The following is a 17,769-nucleotide window of genomic DNA, read 5'->3' on the forward strand; positions in this document are numbered from 1 at the left end:
CTATATTATTTTGTTAAATTGAAAAGTTCAATAAATTAAATTATAGATATATATTAAAATTTCAGAGTAATGATGAAAGAGAAAAATGTATTTTAAAATTGTCAAAAATTAAAAAAAAATCAAAACAATAAAAATATCTTGTGTATTTTTTTTCATTGCTACTTTATTTCAGTTGCGTTTAAAAAAATTTAACTTTAATTTTATTTTATTTATTCATTTCGCTGCTTACATTTTTTTAAATTGTTTACACAATTACTTTTATAAAATGTTTTTTAATTGAAATACCATTTTTCAATGTAATACAATTCATCTCTTTTTTGTGTTGGGAGTCAATTGTCCAACAAGTGACATCATAGTCTAATTCCTATTATAAGACTTATCGTCTCAAGATGTAGTATGATAACTGCAAACACATTTATTTATTTATTTTGTTTGGTGATAGGGAGGGCCTAAGCCCAAAAGAAAAAACTACAACAAAATTCTCCTCAAAATGGAAGTTCTAAAAGCATCAAAATTCACTCGGTGCCTGATAAATCTATAATATCTTCTCAAAATATCATGGAATCCCCATTTGTGGCTTAAACTTTAGCTAAAGCATCCACACAAAAGTTTGCTTCTCTATAAATGTGAGTCACCTTCACCTCTTAAACATCTTCACAATCCGCAAAATCTATTTCACAAAAGATGAATTATCCATATTCGTTGCTATGTCTGAATTAATCATTTTGATGATTATAGTAGAATCGATAATCAACTCCATTTTAAAACATCCATAATCTTTAGCAATCGAGAGCCCTTTTAAAATTCCCCAAAGCTCCGCTTTTGCTGCACTACAATTTCCTAAAAATTTGGAAAACTCTCCCTTACACTCTCCAAGCATGCCATTGATAATGCCTCTACAGCCTAACACACTTTCATTCCTATAAGACTCATCCATATTTAGCTTCACTCAACCTCTCTACGGGGGTTTCCGGCCCACCATGATCGTAAAGTTTTCCTTGCTAGACATTATCTTATTATTCTTCATGATTATATCAAAATCACCCATTCTACATTGGACCAACATCCCCAGAGAGTCGGGTCTATTATAACTGTTATCATGACTCACCTAGTTCCTCCAAAACTAATTACTATGACATCCAATCGCCCAATAGCTGGCCCAGTTATGATTCATACTAAGATTGAGGTCAATCAAGTCAGCTGACTCCATATAAAAGAAACCTATCTTAATTCTGTCAGGGACCTTGTGAATCCAAAGTTGCTTTGCTTTGGGACAATCCCTTAAAGCATGAATCTGTTTTTTAAATATACCTCCTGATCTAACCTGATTAGAATGGATCGTCACGACGGCTGGATCTGGCAAGTAGGACAGAATGGGGGGGGTACCTGCAGGGTTCTCCGATGCCAAAGTAAGCAGCAATCAGAGAAAGAGCAAGTAAGAGTTTAGGAAGTAAAGAATGAATACCTGACCCTCTAGTGAAAAAGGGTATTTTAGCCCCCGACGCTGGGCCAAGGTTTCCTAATTGGGCCAAATCCAATTGGAGGCCCACATGCTAGGAAACTGCCAGAACACCCTTTGCTAGGGCTGAGTCAACAGGTGGCTCACATTTTGGGTGAGCGTGGCGTAGGGTTCGGAGGTGATTGACCGAATCCTTTGTTGAAGCGTTACCCACGTGGTCTTTGCGCGTGACCAGTTCGTAATGGTAATTGGGAAATGGGCCCAAGCAGATTGGGCCTGCTCGGCTAGCCAAGGAACTTGGGCCTGCTCGGTCCAAAAGTAAGTGTTGGGCCTGCTCGGCCCAGTCTAGAACACCTTCATTATTTCATGATGAAAATTTTGAATCATGGAAAGCGAGATTTGAAATCTTATTAAAGCAAATGATTTTTAAATATGAAATTTTTTAATCAATGGTATATTTATTCCTACAATGTTTTTTCGTTCCCTCCTGAGGAGGAGTTTCCCTTAAGTTATCTTGGGATTTTTAGAGGTAACACACATGGTGGGAATCATTATATGGTTTGAAAAAAGCTCATATGGCATGATTTTCTAGGTTTAGTTATACTCTTACACAATGTGGATTTCTATATATTATACATGGTTTTGCTTTATTTACTTAGAGAAGTGATATTGTATTTTAGTTCTGCTTCTTTATGTCGATGACATGTGAAATTTTGTATCTGAAGGGACAAAGGTCAGACACGATGTCAGGGACATTGTGCACCAGAAAACCAGTTTTACTACCAAGTTATAAGAACTTAACTTATACAAGATGATGAAACAAAAAAGAGGAAAAGAACACAGTTCGGTGAAACCACACCTACATCTGAAGGGCACTCTATTCAAAAAAAGGAAATTCACTTCTTTGAATTAGTAGAATTAGTCTTATAAGAAGACTAACCCCATGATATTTAATACCTTTTCCTAATCCTAGTAACTTTATATTTAAGACTCCCCCTAAATATGAGAACCCCTATCACTTTCTCTCAATCACTAATTATAGGTGATCAACTTAATCATTAACACAATGCTTGTTAAATGTACAACTCAACTAAGACAAACCAACAATTATGCCAAGTTACTGAAACAATAGTGTGCTGTACAAAAAATACTCTGTTATCGTGCTTATAGAATTAGTATCTTAGAACTAAGTTTTACAACTCAACTGACAAACCAAACTCTATACCCTAAGATATGAATGAAGGCGCTAGAGTTGTGCACAAAGATATCACAAAAAAATACTCAAAAGATAAACCCTAACACAAGGTATCCTCAAAAGATGCACACCTCAAACATAAGGTTTGAGTCTCCTTAAATAGAAATGCATTATGAGTTGGTCTCCTTTAGATATTTGATTTAATTTCGCCTAGATTAATATCATATATTTTTGGATTTGATTTTCTCCATAAAAATTTCCAACAAAAGATATGATTTGTTATTAATTCAAATTCAAATTTAAATCTCCATATAAATTAATTGACCTTCAACAACTGTCAAACAAATCACACAAACGCATTGCAAAAATATAGCAACAAATCTGATTGAACCTCATCAAGAATTTTGCTCCAAAAATGCAATAACATTGGCCTACTGAACCAGGGCCAGATGTTGCCATATGCTGGAACAACGTATTCCACATGTTGCACCCAAACATCCAAAATAACTCTTTTCATATAAATCTTCATTGTATAGTAAATCTTGGACCACGTCTTCCTTCAAAATACATCCAATCAAAACTTATTTAATTGAATCAAAACCAAATCTTTAAATTTAATCATATTCTCCATATTCATAAGTTAATAAAATTTTCTCCAAATTAATTTGAATTGAAAAACTTCTTCCAACAGTAAACTTTTGTATCTTCTGAAGAAGTCAACACCACAACTTTTCTAAAGAAAATCCGAAGATAGTCTAAACTCAATTCTTATGCCAATATGTTAGACAATCCCATGTTAGACCTCTTGCTTAATAAGTACTGCCAAGCACTTTAGCTATATGTTGAACCTCTTGCTTAACTAGTTCTGTAAAACACATTAGCTATATGTTAAACATCTAGCTTAACTAGTTCTATTAAGCACTTTAACAGAACCTCGAACTAAGCAAAATTTCTTGGAAACAAACACATTCACACTCAGATTTCTTCATGAAATCTAGCTAATAGACTGAGGCTAGATGCTAGAAAATATGTTGGATCATCTTGTTCCACATGTTGCCTCTGTATAAAATACATCTTGTACATATGTTATTTTACTTAATGCATCAAATCAAAAGGAACTATAACATGATCATAATAAAAGATGATGAGTTTGTAATTTCAACACTACAGTCTACAGCATTATCTAAGTGAACATTTTGAAACAAAAAACCTTGGTTCCTTTAGTTTTTTTGGTCTTGAAGTTTTTCAATATTCATTAGGCTATTTTCTCTCCCATACTAAGTATGTCTTTGACTTGCTTACTCGAGCATGTATCGTAGACACTAATATTAAATCACCCCCCTTGGAAGTCAACTAAAAGCGCACACCACTTGACAAAACTCACCTTGAAAATGCCATCTTGTATCGACAACTTATTGGTAGTCTTTTCATTTCATTATTACTTGCCATGACATTGCATATGTCATTCATACATTCCGTCAATTTATGTTTATTCCTCAATCATCTCATTTTTATGGTTAGCATTTCTCTACTAGTTCATCCTTGATCTTATTTGAATAGTCTAATGTCGATTAGACAGGTGACCTAACAAATATTTGTTCAAAAATATGGTACTATATTTTCTTTGTGTAGAAAAAAAAGCAAACAATTGTTGCTCATTCGAGCACATAATATGAATATCATGCTCTTGCTGATTCTACTGATGAGTTATTCTAGTTATGATCATTTTTAATTGATATTAGTGTTTCACATTCTTCTACTACTATACTTCATTGTGACGATAAAAGTGCTACTCAAATTTCTCATAATAAAGTTTTTCATGAACGCATAAAATACAATAAAATTGATTGTCGCATCATATGTCATCATGTTACTAATACCAACATAGGTTTAATTTCTATTTGTTTTACGGACTAAACTGCTAATATCTTCATCAAAACACATCATTTAACCTACTTCAAAGATTTATTAAGTAAACTTCAGTTGACATCTACAATACTAATTACAGAAAGTGTTTTAGGAAAATTATATGAATACCATTATTAGTAAGAACACTTGTATCTTAAATTAATACCTCAACAAACAAGTGTTTTAGTAAGAAAAATAATTTGTAACAAGTGTTCTTACAAATTAAAATACTTTAAGGAAGTGTTTTAGATGGAAAACATTATTAGTAAGAACTAGTAGGAAACCCGTGCGTCGGGACTTCACATTACATGTACCTAAGTATGATTTGAAAAGTTCCTTTATATATATATATATATATATATATATATATATATATATATATATATATATATATATATATATATATATATATATATATATATATATATATATATATATATATATATATATATATATAACCAAAATGCAACTCAAACTTAGTCATGTCAATCCCAAAAACTTAATAGTTAACAACGAAAGTGTTAATAATACATCAGAACCAATCAGTAACAAAGCCTGCATCATATACCTGCATAGTAAAATGCATAAAATAATATTTCTATTTATCAAAACTTTGGAAAAAAATAAATAAAGTGTGTGACATATATAGATACAAAGAATGGGTAACATTAATATATTTATAACTTATAATCATTTATCAAATTTTAATTCATGTGTTTGAAATATCAAACATAATATAACTTATTTTGTCGTTCATAAATATTCACGTAATTTCAATTATATATTAATAATATGTATCAAATTCATATTTATAATAAATCGTACAATTATTTTTATAACTTCAATTTTATAAAACAGTAACAAAAGAAATAGTTAAAAGATAGACACTAAAATGATCCATCAATAACTGGTATCTCATATATACGTTCACATCTACCCGTCAATTTTTTTTATAACTTCAATTTTATAAAACAGTAACAAAAAAAATAGTTAAAATATAGACATTAAAATGATCTGTGAATAATTGTATCTCATAGATACGTTCACATCTACCCGTCAATTCAGATGAGTTAAGAAACCTCAGTTGAATCCAAATGAGTTAATTCTAAAAAAATTTAAACCTATTTAAGATATTAGCCCATTTTCCCAAACGTAAAATGTATGACAGCTCCCTTCAAATGCTTAAAAGTTTCTACATTTAATGTATATTATTATAATATAAAAAATATAATTTATAAGTTTAAAACTATATAATTTTAATTAAGAAACTAATCATAGTTAGAGAATAAAATTTATTAAACCTATTTGAGATATTAGCTCACTTTTTCAAACCTAAAATGTATGACAGCTCCCGTCAAATGCTTAAAAATTTCTATGTTTAACGTGTTATTATAATAATTAAAATTATCACAATTAATGTATTTTATTTTTTACATGCAAAACTTATTTTTGATGCGGTGATAACTTTATATTATGTGTACTAATTAAATAAAATGATAATGTATAATTGTAGAAATCTAAAAAGAATGACAATTTTCTATTTTTCATAATAAATTTATGTATGTTTTTATCATAATTGTCTCATGTTCTTTTATCATATATAAATATTTATATCATTTTTTAGTATAAATGATACTTTTATCATAGAAAAAACTAACAATTTTTTGATAAACTGAAATTTTAATATAATTGATTATATTTTAATAGTAGTTTTAATTATAGTTAATGTATTACTAAATTTTAAAAAGAAAAACTTAAATAAAACTTTAGTCAATGACTAAAATATTTATTTTTAATAATAAAGTCTATGTACAAACATCATAAACGGATTGATTTGCATAAAAAAATTAAATTAATCATGATTGAAATTTTACAATATTTTTTGTTGGATAATACTCTTTCTAATTAAATGTAAATTTACTATCAACATCTTTTAGATTAAACACAATAATTGGAAGATTTTAAAATTAAATTAATGTGTTATTTAATTGTAAGATTTTAATTATTAAATACAATATTTGAAAATATAAAAATATTAAATACAATAGTTATGAAAGGGGACATATTAGAATAATTCAAATAATTCAATTTTATTTTAAAGATATCTTTCCATTAATTACAATAATTCAAATTTTATAGTCAAACTTGATTTTCCATATATTTAAGGAATCTATTTATTTTTACACAAACCTTTGATATACCATTCATCATCATATTCATAAATTCATAACCAACACTAAAAAAAAACTTACTTCAAAATAAAAATAATCCTCAAATAAAAAGAAAAGCAAAAAAGAAAAGAAAAAAAATGAAAACAACTACTCTAATAGAATAATATTAATAATAACAAAAATGAATTAGTATTATCATTTACACATTTATCAATAAAAACAACAAAAATGAAAGGTACAGTACACTGTACTACTCTTGATAGATCCCAACACTAAAAACAAAAAATTAATTAATTAATTAAATCAAGCACCGAATGTGAATGTTTACGAACCAAAACAAATATCAGCCGTTAGATTTCATCCAACGGTAACCAACACGTGGGTGTACTTAACGTGTTTCATATCGAAAATCCACGCTATGCTATGACACACGACACTCTTTCACGGTCTTCTCCGACTCTGCAACGGTGGAGCTTCACCACCATAAACCCTAACTCCTCCCAAAACGCCGTCGTTTTATCCCCGCATTGCTCAATCGCGTGCTTTTCCGCAATCGGAAGCTTCTGAAACTAGCTCACCACGCGCTTAATTTTTGTATTACTGTAAGTTAGGGTTTCCAATTTTTCATGTTAATTTCTTCATTCAATTCTGTAATTGGTACTGTGTTTATTGAATTATTATTATTTTCCTCTGGTGAAATTGGTTTTGATCAATCAAATTGTGTAAGTAATGTTTGTGTTTTTTGAAATTATTATAAAGATCACTTTTGTGGTTTATTTATTTATTTTGCTACATTTTTCATTATTAGGAATATTCAAGGTGGAATTAATTTAATATGCTTGGAGAAGAATAAAGAGTGGTGCTTTGTTGAAATTTTATTGTGAGTACTGTGATAATCTTCATAAGCTATATTGTTTGATTTTGGGTATGCATGGTGGCTGATAGAAGTTTAGACTATACATGCAACTGGTGAAGCTCTTGCTAAGTATAAATAGGGACTCAATGATTTAGCAGTATAAATTGTTTGTAATGGATGTTCATGTGATACCTATTGGAGAAGGAAGTGGTGATCGAGGTATGGAGAATGGCGGGGATGGTGAAATTGGTGAAGTTAATAATGTTGGAAACTCTGGGTCACATGGTGAGGGTATGGTTTTTGAGCCGTATTTGGGTATGGAATTTGATTCTGAGGACTCTGCGAAAACTTTTTATAGTGAGTATGCTAGACGGTCGGGTTTTAGTTCCAGAGCTGGGTTGCATGGTCAGTTTAATGCGGATGGGACGAATATGTTTAGGGAGTTTGTGTGTAGCAGGGAGGGTTTGAAAAGGAAGATGACTGAAAGTTGTGAGGCGATGATTAGGATAGAGCAAAAGGGTCAAAATAAGTGGGTTGTTACGAAGTTTGTGAAGGAACATAGTCATTCTACGGCGGTAACTGATAAGGTGGAAAAACTTCGACCACTGAAGCATTTCTCTAGTGTTGGAAGAACCATGCCTGAAACTTACAAAGGAGTGGGGCTTGTTCCCACTGGTGTCATGTATATATCTATTGATGGGAATCATGTTTCCTCCAAGAATAGTCACAAGAGTAGGAATTATCCTGCTGGTGCTGCTGCCAAAACAAGTCATCCAGCTAAAAATTCCCCATTGAAGAGTTATACTGTGAGGCAACCTATTCAAAAGAAGACATTAGGGAGGGATGCTCAGAGCCTGCTGGAGTATTTTAAGAAAGTGCAGGCTGAAAACCCTGGTTTCTTCTATGCAATACAACTTGATGAAGATAATCGTGTGTCTAATGTGTTTTGGGCAGATGCAAGATCAAGGACGGCTTACAGTCATTTTGGTGATGCAGTTACTCTGGACACAACACATAGAGCGAATCAATATAATGTGCCATTTGCTCCATTCACTGGGATTAACCATCATGGTCAGATGATTTTGTTTGGTTGTGCACTCATTTTTGATGATTCCGAGGCTTCTTTTGGTTGGCTCTTCAAGACATTTCTAGCCGCTATGAACGACCGTCACCCTCTCTCTATAACTACCGATCAGGACAGATCCATACAAACGGCAGTTTCACAAGTTTTCCGCCAAGCACGTCACTGTATAAATAAGCGGTATGTCTTGCGAGAAGGCCACGAAAAGTTGGGCCATCTATGTCGCATGCATCCACATTTTCATTTTGAACTTTATAATTGTATTAATCTGACAGAAACGATTGAGGAGTTTGAATTTTCTTGGAATTCTATCATGGACAAATATGGACTCAGAGGGCATGATTGGCTTCAGTCCTTGTATAGTGCTCGTGATCAATGGGTACCAGCATATTTCCGTGATTCATTTTTCGCTGTATTATCTCCTAATCAAGGATTTGATGGTTCTTTTTTTGACGGTTTTGTAAACCAGCATACAACATTACCAATGTTCTTTAGGCAGTATGAACTAGCTTTGGAGAGGTGGTTTGAAAAGGAAATAGAATCAGATTTTGAGACACTTAGTGCGACACCAGTTCTAAAGACACCTTCCCCAATGGAGAATCAAGTTGCTAAGCTTTATACACGGAAAATATTTTTGAAGTTTCAAGAAGAGCTAGTTGAAACTTTTGCTTATACTGCCAACAGAATCGAAGAGGATGGGGCAAATAGCATATTTAGAGTTGCAAAATTTGATGATGTCCATAAGTCGTATACTGTCACATTAAACCATTCCGAGTTGAAAGCTAACTGTAGTTGCCAAATGTTTGAGTATTCAGGCATTCTTTGCAGGCATGTTTTAACTGTTTTCACTGTGTCTAATGTATTCACCATACCATCCCACTACATCTTAAAACGGTGGACAAGGGATGCAAAAAGCAGTGTTGTATTGGATGAATGTGGTGGTGAATTACATGCACATGAATCTTTGACATCACGGTATACCAATCTATGCCGGGAAGCCATCCAATATGCTGAGGAAGGGGCTGTAGCAATGGAAACTTATGATGCTGCAATGGGTGCTCTTAGAGAAGGTGGAAAGAAAATTGCTGTCATGAAGAGGAATATTGCCAAAGTTTCACCAACTAATCATCGAGTCAGTGAGAATGCTTGCACTGACAAGAAAACCCATATTTCAACATCAGATACAAGAACAACCCCTATTTTATGGCCACTAAACGGTGAAACAACAAGGTTTAATCTTAACGATGCCGGTACTCCTGTTCAACCAGTTGCTGATCTGAATTTACCTCAAATAACCTCAACACCACATAAGCGAGTTGATGTTCCACCCACAGTGCATCGTCAGCGAGTTGATGGTCCATCCCCAGGGCCTCGTCAGAGAGTTGATGGTCCACGGCCAGTGCCTCGTAGGCGAGTTGATGGTCCACCCCCGATGTCTAGTCAGCGAGATGATCATCCACCTCCTCTGCTTCTTCAGCAAGATGATGGTCCACCTGAAAACAAGGTAGGTCAAGAAAAACCTTTGTTTTTGTTGTTTTTTTTTTAAATTATGTTCTTGAGATTGGAACACACTGCATTGCATTAAGCTAGCCCTTTTATTCTGTCATGTAGGTGGTTCTTCCATGTCTGAAGTCAATGACATGGGTAATGGAGAACAAAACCTCAACCCCAGAGAACAAAGTAGCTGTTATCAATCTCAAGGTATGCTCACAACAATCTTGACAACGAAAAAATGCCAATATTATTCCTAATTTAATTTAAAAGCTTCACTCGAGAAACTTCTGCCAATCGGTTAACCATCGACCATTGCTCTTTTTTGGGTATAAAGTTCTCTTTAACATTTAATTGTTGTAGTCTACTCTGCCTTTATCCTCTTTTGCAACATTTTAACCCACTACTAGTGAGGATTGCAAGTCATTTAACACACTTCAATTGCAGTTGCAAGATTACAGCAAGGGTCCATCAGCAGAATATGAAGTTAAGTTCCATCTCTCTCGAGGTACTGTGGGACCTGTTTTGAAGTCTATGGCTGAAGTCAGCGAACAACTTTCAACAACAGCTAATAAGGTTGCTGTAGTAAATCTAAAGGTATGTTATTTTGTTCTTAAGACTTGCCATTCTCTAATATGCCCTGTCAGCTTGCTTTGTTGCTTTATTCTTCTACTACTGGAATGAAACTCGTATATCAATGCACTTCTTTTTGTACTAAGAAGATTTTAACTTAAAAATAGATTGACAACAGAAAAGAAGGGAATAAAATAAATATTGGGCTTCATTCCTTTGCATTGCAAGACTGAAAAAGAATTGTCATTCTAATTTGGAAGCCATATTTTGATGCAAATAGAATGTATGTGGAGTAATAGTTGTCAATAGTGGATGTCTCAAATTCTTTTCTTTTTTTTTGACAATAAGATGTTTCAGATTCTTTGGTTGTGGGTGAAATGTGCAATATTATGTAAGACCTGTTCATTGCTAGGTCTAGTATTCATCTTCTCTCTTTGACCGACCCGGGTCTCCCCGCTACTGTAATGTCTCATTTTCTCTCATTTGATTATGGAAAGAATATAGAGTAGAAGTAAAGAAGTTGATGTGGGGGCCACATTAAAGTTTTCTCTCATGTGGAGAGAATACAATTTCAAGCAGACACGATACTCTTTTTAATTTTACGAATGTATCTGTCTCTCGTTTAATGTGGGGTCTATTTATTTCCTATTTTATCAAGGTGAAAAAGACATTACATTGGTTGCATTCAATTTTTCCCCACTTTTCCATCCAACCAAATAAGATTACATTCAATTTTCCCCCACTTTTCCACCCAATCAAATAAGATTACATTCATTTTTATATTCTTCCAGCACCCAAATATGGTAAAGAATAAAAGGAAACGTAAAGAAAATAATGGTATTATATTATTATGGGAGAAATAATGGTTCCTATTTTAGTTATTGTAGGAATGATACTTTCTGAAAAAGCTTTATTTACTTTCAATATTGTAAGTTTGTTGAAATTGTTTAAGCTGTTTCAGCTTGAGGATGCCCAGGCTTCTGGTGAGTCTGAAGTTAAGTTTCAAGTGTCCAGAGATGCATTGGGTGCTGTACTGCGATCAATGTCTTATATCCGCGAGCAACTTTCTTGCGCTGTAAGTTTTCCTGTTACTTAAATATGTGTCACCAATAATCCAATACAAATCAATTTTTTTTCAAAAGCAAGGTGTTAACCTTCCAATGTCTAATATATTACAAGAAAACTAACTAGTTTTCCATTTGGACACGTAATAATCATGTCAAAATCTAGTCTAGAGTTCTATGTTACAATTTACAATGTAATTTGAGAATGATATATCAACTTATATCTATATTGTTACTAAAATTCAACTTAGTTTTAATCTAAAATCTCTTATTTCAATATTGTTTTCACCATGGATATTAATATTTCGTTTGCATGAATTTTTTTTGCAGGGATCAGAACCTATGTCAAAAAAGCATAGAACCTGAAGCATCAAAGTTTTATTTGATACCAAGGTGGTTATGTGAGTATGTATCATTTTGATGGCAGGGTGGTGGCTACATCATACACAAATGAATTAGGAAATGTAGTTTTTTTCTTTTTCGTGTTCTCTACGTAAATTTGTTGTCTTGCATATATTGTATATGTATCATATCGTAGGCAGCAGACTTGTTTGATAGGAAGTATTTGGAGAATCCTCTACCCTGCATCCAAGAATGTCCAGAAAACAAGAAAAGAGAAAAGATGGTACAATTATTGTTCAGTGTTATTTCAAGAGGCATGTCATATCTCAGTTTGATGACATGATAACTATTCACAAAAAAATCGTAATAAGTAATATCTGACTATAAAAGTGCTAAACTAATAATATAATGTGCTATTTGGTGCTGCAAAATTTGTGTCAAGCAATCAAAATTGAGAAATTTATGTGAGAAGTTTATTGAGCAATTTATGACAAGTATTTGTCAAATTCAAATGCAACAATACATAGAACCTTATATTTGTAAAATGGTTCTAACAAAATCATCAATTGCTCTCAATGAAGACCCCTTTTCATCACCTCTTTCTACTGTTGCCTCTTTCATGTGTAATGCAATCTGTTTTGCCTTCTCCTTCATCTCTTTTCCCTTCCCTTCTTGATCCATAACTATTTTTATAACCCTCTTCACATCATCCTTAGAAATCACACTTTCCACAGTTCTTGTCAATTCCACACCCACACACATTTCTTCCACCAACATCTTTGCATTGTATCCTTGCTCTGCTGCAAGTGGCCAACTGATAATTGGCACTCCTTGACTAAGACTCTCCAAAACAGAATTCCATCCACAATGACTTAGAAATGCTCCTGTTGATTTGTGTGACAGAATCTCCAACTGAGGTCCCCACTTATGCACCAACAAACCCCTTTTGCTAAGTTTCATTCTCTCTTCAAATCCTTCTGGTAACCATTCTGCCTTAAACTCTGCATTAATATCGAAACCGAAAGGCGGTCTAATGACCCAAATGAAAAAAATCTCACTTTCTTCCAACCCTTCAGCTAAAGCCATCATCTGTGAAGCACTTACTGTGTTCTGTGATCCAAAAGAAATGTAAAGAACAGAATTCTCATCTTTCAAATCAAGCCACTCCATGCATTCTTCAAGAGCTACCCCAGATTCTTTTCCCGCACGGTACTTCGAATTCGAACCCTTTGACGGAAGAAGGGGACCAACACTCCAAACAGGAAGTTGAAGATAGTTCTTCAATAGTTGCAGCCCTAAAGTCTCAACCTCTTCAACAGTGTTGCAAATCCACCCATCAGATTTCATAGAAAATGCTATCTGTGGAGGGAAGAATTTCGACCAACTATCAGTTCCATCAGCTTCTCTTAGATACCTATGCAGCTGAGTTCTATGAAATCTGTAGTGTTGAGGGAACCCTGGAGTCCAAAACTCATCAGAATCTGTTTTCCTATGAGGTAGATTAGACCAAATAGAGATATAAGCCAAAGTTCCATAAGCACCACAAGTTGTGAAAGTTATACTCCTAGTACCTAACCTCTTTGCAACATTGGTAACCCAACCAAGAAACACATCTGATATAACACAAACCGGAGGTTGACCCTCTTGTTCTGTGATGTTTGATATCAAAGAGCTAAGAGGAGCTTCAAGGCTTGTTGATGCATGAAAGAGTTTGATGATATCAGTCAAAGGAAGCTTCTCAGTGTTCTCTATGTTTGGTGGTAAACCATATTGGCTATGGTTGAAAGGTAGATCTGCAAGATGGATTGAGACATCAGAAAAGGTGGTGGAAATTGCAGATTTGAGATATTGAATGTTGAGAGGAGTGGTGGCTATGGTGATTGTGAAGGTGGATGGTGCTGTTTCTTGGATTTTTCTTGCTAGTGCTAGGAAGGGAATTAGATGACCATGTGCCATGAAGGGTGTCATCACTATGTGGCCTTTTTTCTGTGGAGTTTCTGCCATTGTAAACTCTATGTTCTTTGGTAGAATAATTTTCTCTAGCTTTTTTGTTTTGATTTAAAGTGTGGAAAGTATAGGATAGGAAAGTTAGAGTAGCATCTTTTATTTTGAGTGAATTTATAAGCTTGTCGGTGGTGTGTGTTGTAATAAATGTTATCTTTATTCAAAACTGAAACACACACACTTTTTAAGAAAGAGATTAAATGACTTGAGTTATACTAATATTTCTTCCGTTTTAATTGTATGTTATTCTAGAAAGAAAAAAAAAAGTATTAAAATAGTGATAAAACATTGAAACTCTCTTACCATGATAAAGTCTATAAAAACGTATAAATGATATGCATGTTATAACACAGAATATATTGCTAAAATAATGATAAAAGATGGTAAGACGGTGACTAATCACAACTCTAAATTTACCCTAATATAATCCTCTCCATTTTCTAAAAGAAATGGAAATTTCCATTTAGAAGAGGCTCTTTCATCACATTTGGAAGAGTAATATCATCATGGCTAATTAGCCATGGTAAAATAGAGGGTGAAAGTAAGTATGCTACCTTCCACCACGAGCGTGTGACTATAATGATAAATTAGGTAAGACACTGTAAATTAGGTAAGACACTTTTATTTACATGTTTTTTATTTTTATTATGTGTTTGATAAAATTGCATTATAAAATCAAATTCTATTTTCATTACATCAGACATTTAAACATTAATTAATAATTTTTTAAATATTAATTAAAAAATTGTGTTTCTTTATTTTAAAAAAATTTATTTTTTATAGAAAACTAAATCAAATGTATTAAAAACTGACAATGACCTGGAGTATGTTTTAGAGCAATTTAATTAATTTTGCAGGAAATATGGTATCAAGAGGCATAAATTCGTTGCGAAACACCTCAACAAAATGGTTTAGCAGAACACATGAATATAACTATTTTAACTAAATCAAGTGTATGTTGTTGGGAGCAGGGTTACTAAAGAATTTCTGGGTGAAGCTATTGCTATAACAACTTACTTGATTAACAGATGTCCATCCACAAGAATAAACTTCAAGAAACATGTGGAAGTTTGGAGTAGGAAACCGGTAGACTACTTAAATTTGAAGATTTTTGGAGCCTTAGCGATTTCTCATATTAAACAAGACAAACTTGATTTATGGCAATTGTAAATCAATATAATCTTGAGTTAGAACAGATGAAAGTCAAAACAGCTTTCTTACATGGAGACCTTGAAGAGACAATCTACGTGGAACAACCTGAAGTTTTCGTAAAAGATAAGGCTAAGGTATGTTTGTTGAAGAAATCTTTGTATGAATGAAAACAAAGCCCAAGACAGTAGTATCATCGGTTTGATGAATTTCTTCTTAAACATGGTTTTGTAAGAAATAATTATGATAGTTGTGTATGCATATTGAAGAGGAACAAGAAAGTCATTATCTACCTCCTTCTATATGTTGATGATATTTTGATGGCTAGCTCTAGCAAAAACGAGATCGGCAAGCTCAAGGAGATCTTGAATAGTGAATTTGAGATGAAAGATCTTGGTGAAGCTAAAAGAATAGTGGGTATGAATATTGTTCTTGTTTGAGCCGAGCAGACCCATTATTTAAGTTATGGCCGAATAGGCCCAGCCCTTTAGCTTGGCCGAACATGCTCAATTATGTACCGGGTCCAACACACGCACACATTAACCATTACGAATATCAATTCCACGTGCATACAAAGAGCACGTGGTCAAACCCACTAGCAAAGAATTCGCGAAGCTTGCTCTGAATCCTACGCTCCATTTATCCAGAATATGAATCAATTGTTGACTCGGTCTTACTTCATAAGGTTCTGGCAGTTTCCTAACACGTGGGCCTCCAATGGATTTGACCCAATTAGGAAATCTTGACCCAGTGTCGGGGGCTATAAATACTATCTTTCACTAGAGGATCAGGTATTCATTATTTACTCTAACCCATCTCTACTGTATTTGCTCTCCTTGCTCTAAGACTTACTTTAGCATCGGAGTACCATACAGGTACACCCCCCAGTTCACAGAAGCCTAGTTCTTTGCAGGCCACGGAGATCCGTCTGATCAGGTACGATCAGATATCATGAGAAGCTGCAAGAAGAGTGAATTTTTCTTATCTAAATCGAGTTATTCAAAGAAAGTGGTGGAGCGATTTAGAATTTAATATGCTAAAATCGTCAACACTCCTTTAGATCATCACACAAAGCTTTCGGTTAAATAATGTCCTCAAACTGACGAAGATAAAAAGATGATGGAGAGTAATCCCTTTGCAAGTGACATTGAAAGCATTATGTATGGTATGGTTTGTAGTATACCAAACTTAGCATGTGCAGTCAGCATATTGAGTTGATTTATGGAAAATCATGATCAGGTTCATTGAGAAGATTTGAAGTGGATGCTGAGGTATTTGGATGATACGCTAAAAGGTGATTTAAAATACCCAAGGTCAACTTAAAAGGATGACGCTTTGGAGGATTTTGTAGATTCTGATTATGCAAGTAATGTGGACACTAGAAAACTATGCAGGTATTGTGGACACTAGAAAATCCTTATCAAGTTTGTGTTTACATTGTTTGGGACAACTAAAAGTTTGAAGGAAAATCGATAATCAGTGGTTGTCATATGGCTTAAAGGCATGATTGGGGAGTTATGGATTACTCAAGAATGTGTGAAGATAAATTGTGACAGTCAATGTGTCATTCACCTGGCCAATCATCAAATTTATCACGAGAGGACAAAACACATCGACACTCGTTTACACTTTATAAGGGACATGATAGAGTCAAGATCAAGGTTCAAGCATTGCTTGGACTTGATCAAATTGATTGAAGAGAGATTCAAGCTTTGAGGAGAGCAGCAAGGTGGTTGGTGGTTAAATTAGCATCACCATCAGTTTAAAGTCAACGTGGAGAGTTGTTGTAATATGCCTTAAAACCTAAAGTGAAAAAAGAGAAAGAAAATAGACATATTTTAGTACTGACAATTTTGAACTTGTTTGTGGATCTGTTTGTTAATGGGTATCTTGGGCCCATTAGTATTTTGTTAGTTATAAATATGAGTTTTCTCTCATTTGTTAGGGAGAAGTTACATAAGGTAAAAATCTTATTGAGAACGCAGAGGATAAAATTCTTAGAGTTATATTTTAGGGATTTTGTAGCCTTTTTGGATTATCATAGATATTTGGTAGCCTTGGATTTATTCTTGGGAACTCTGAAAGTGAATAATATTTTCTTGTAACTCATTTGTAATCTCTTGTAACAACTTTCTGAATATAGTAAATTTGAGAGTTGCCCTCTCCCCAGACGTAGATTATTTGACCCAACTGGGTAAAAAAAAAATTGTTCTTGCATACTATTGTTTTTATTGTTTGAGGTCATTTGTTTGCTTGTCATTATTCTTTGCTCCCACGTATCAAAGTGTTGATTGGAATTGAAACTTATCATTCACACAATAACTCATATAATGAGTATTATAATCATCTGCATGTTCTTTTTTTTTTCCTCGACTTAAAGACAACTCTAATAAAATCGTGATTATTTAACCCAATCGACCTAATTTTTTTCTCCATAATACATATACTATATTTGTCTTTAAATATAAAATCTCTT

At 33.4% G+C, this 17,769-nt stretch overlaps 2 protein-coding genes across 2 annotated transcripts; one reads left to right on the top strand and one right to left on the bottom strand.

Moving 5' to 3' along the window:
* The first annotated feature begins 7,129 nt into the window (after positions 1 to 7,129).
* LOC131615964 (protein FAR1-RELATED SEQUENCE 3-like) lies at positions 7,130 to 12,462 on the top strand. The gene is made up of 6 exons (XM_058887168.1): positions 7,130 to 7,335; positions 7,542 to 10,174; positions 10,282 to 10,371; positions 10,609 to 10,758; positions 11,696 to 11,809; positions 12,129 to 12,462. The coding sequence occupies exons 2-6, from the start codon at positions 7,763 to 7,765 to the stop codon at positions 12,162 to 12,164; spliced, it is 2,802 nt and encodes a 933-aa protein (XP_058743151.1). The 5' UTR covers positions 7,130 to 7,335; positions 7,542 to 7,762; the 3' UTR covers positions 12,165 to 12,462.
* Positions 12,463 to 12,591: 129 nt separating this feature from the next.
* Positions 12,592 to 14,286, bottom strand: LOC131615965 (UDP-glycosyltransferase 92A1-like). Its single transcript, XM_058887169.1, has one exon. The coding sequence runs from the start codon at positions 14,142 to 14,144 to the stop codon at positions 12,672 to 12,674; it is 1,473 nt and encodes a 490-aa protein (XP_058743152.1). The 5' UTR covers positions 14,145 to 14,286; the 3' UTR covers positions 12,592 to 12,671.
* Positions 14,287 to 17,769: the final 3,483 nt, after the last annotated feature.

This window comes from Vicia villosa, linkage group LG7, assembly GCF_029867415.1.
Source record: "Vicia villosa cultivar HV-30 ecotype Madison, WI linkage group LG7, Vvil1.0, whole genome shotgun sequence".
Taxonomy (NCBI): Eukaryota; Viridiplantae; Streptophyta; class Magnoliopsida; order Fabales; family Fabaceae; genus Vicia; species Vicia villosa.

Coding starts and splice junctions, on each gene's coding strand:
- LOC131615964 (XM_058887168.1), top strand. CDS start 7,763: ATGGATGTTCATGTGATACCTATTGGAGAAGGAAGTGGTGATCGAGGT. Junction 10,372..10,608: donor TAGCTGTTATCAATCTCAAG/GTATGCTCACAA, acceptor CTTCAATTGCAG/TTGCAAGATTACAGCAAGGG. Junction 11,810..12,128: donor GCGAGCAACTTTCTTGCGCT/GTAAGTTTTCCT, acceptor TTTTTTTTGCAG/GGATCAGAACCTATGTCAAA.
- LOC131615965 (XM_058887169.1), bottom strand. CDS start 14,144: ATGGCAGAAACTCCACAGAAAAAAGGCCACATAGTGATGACACCCTTC.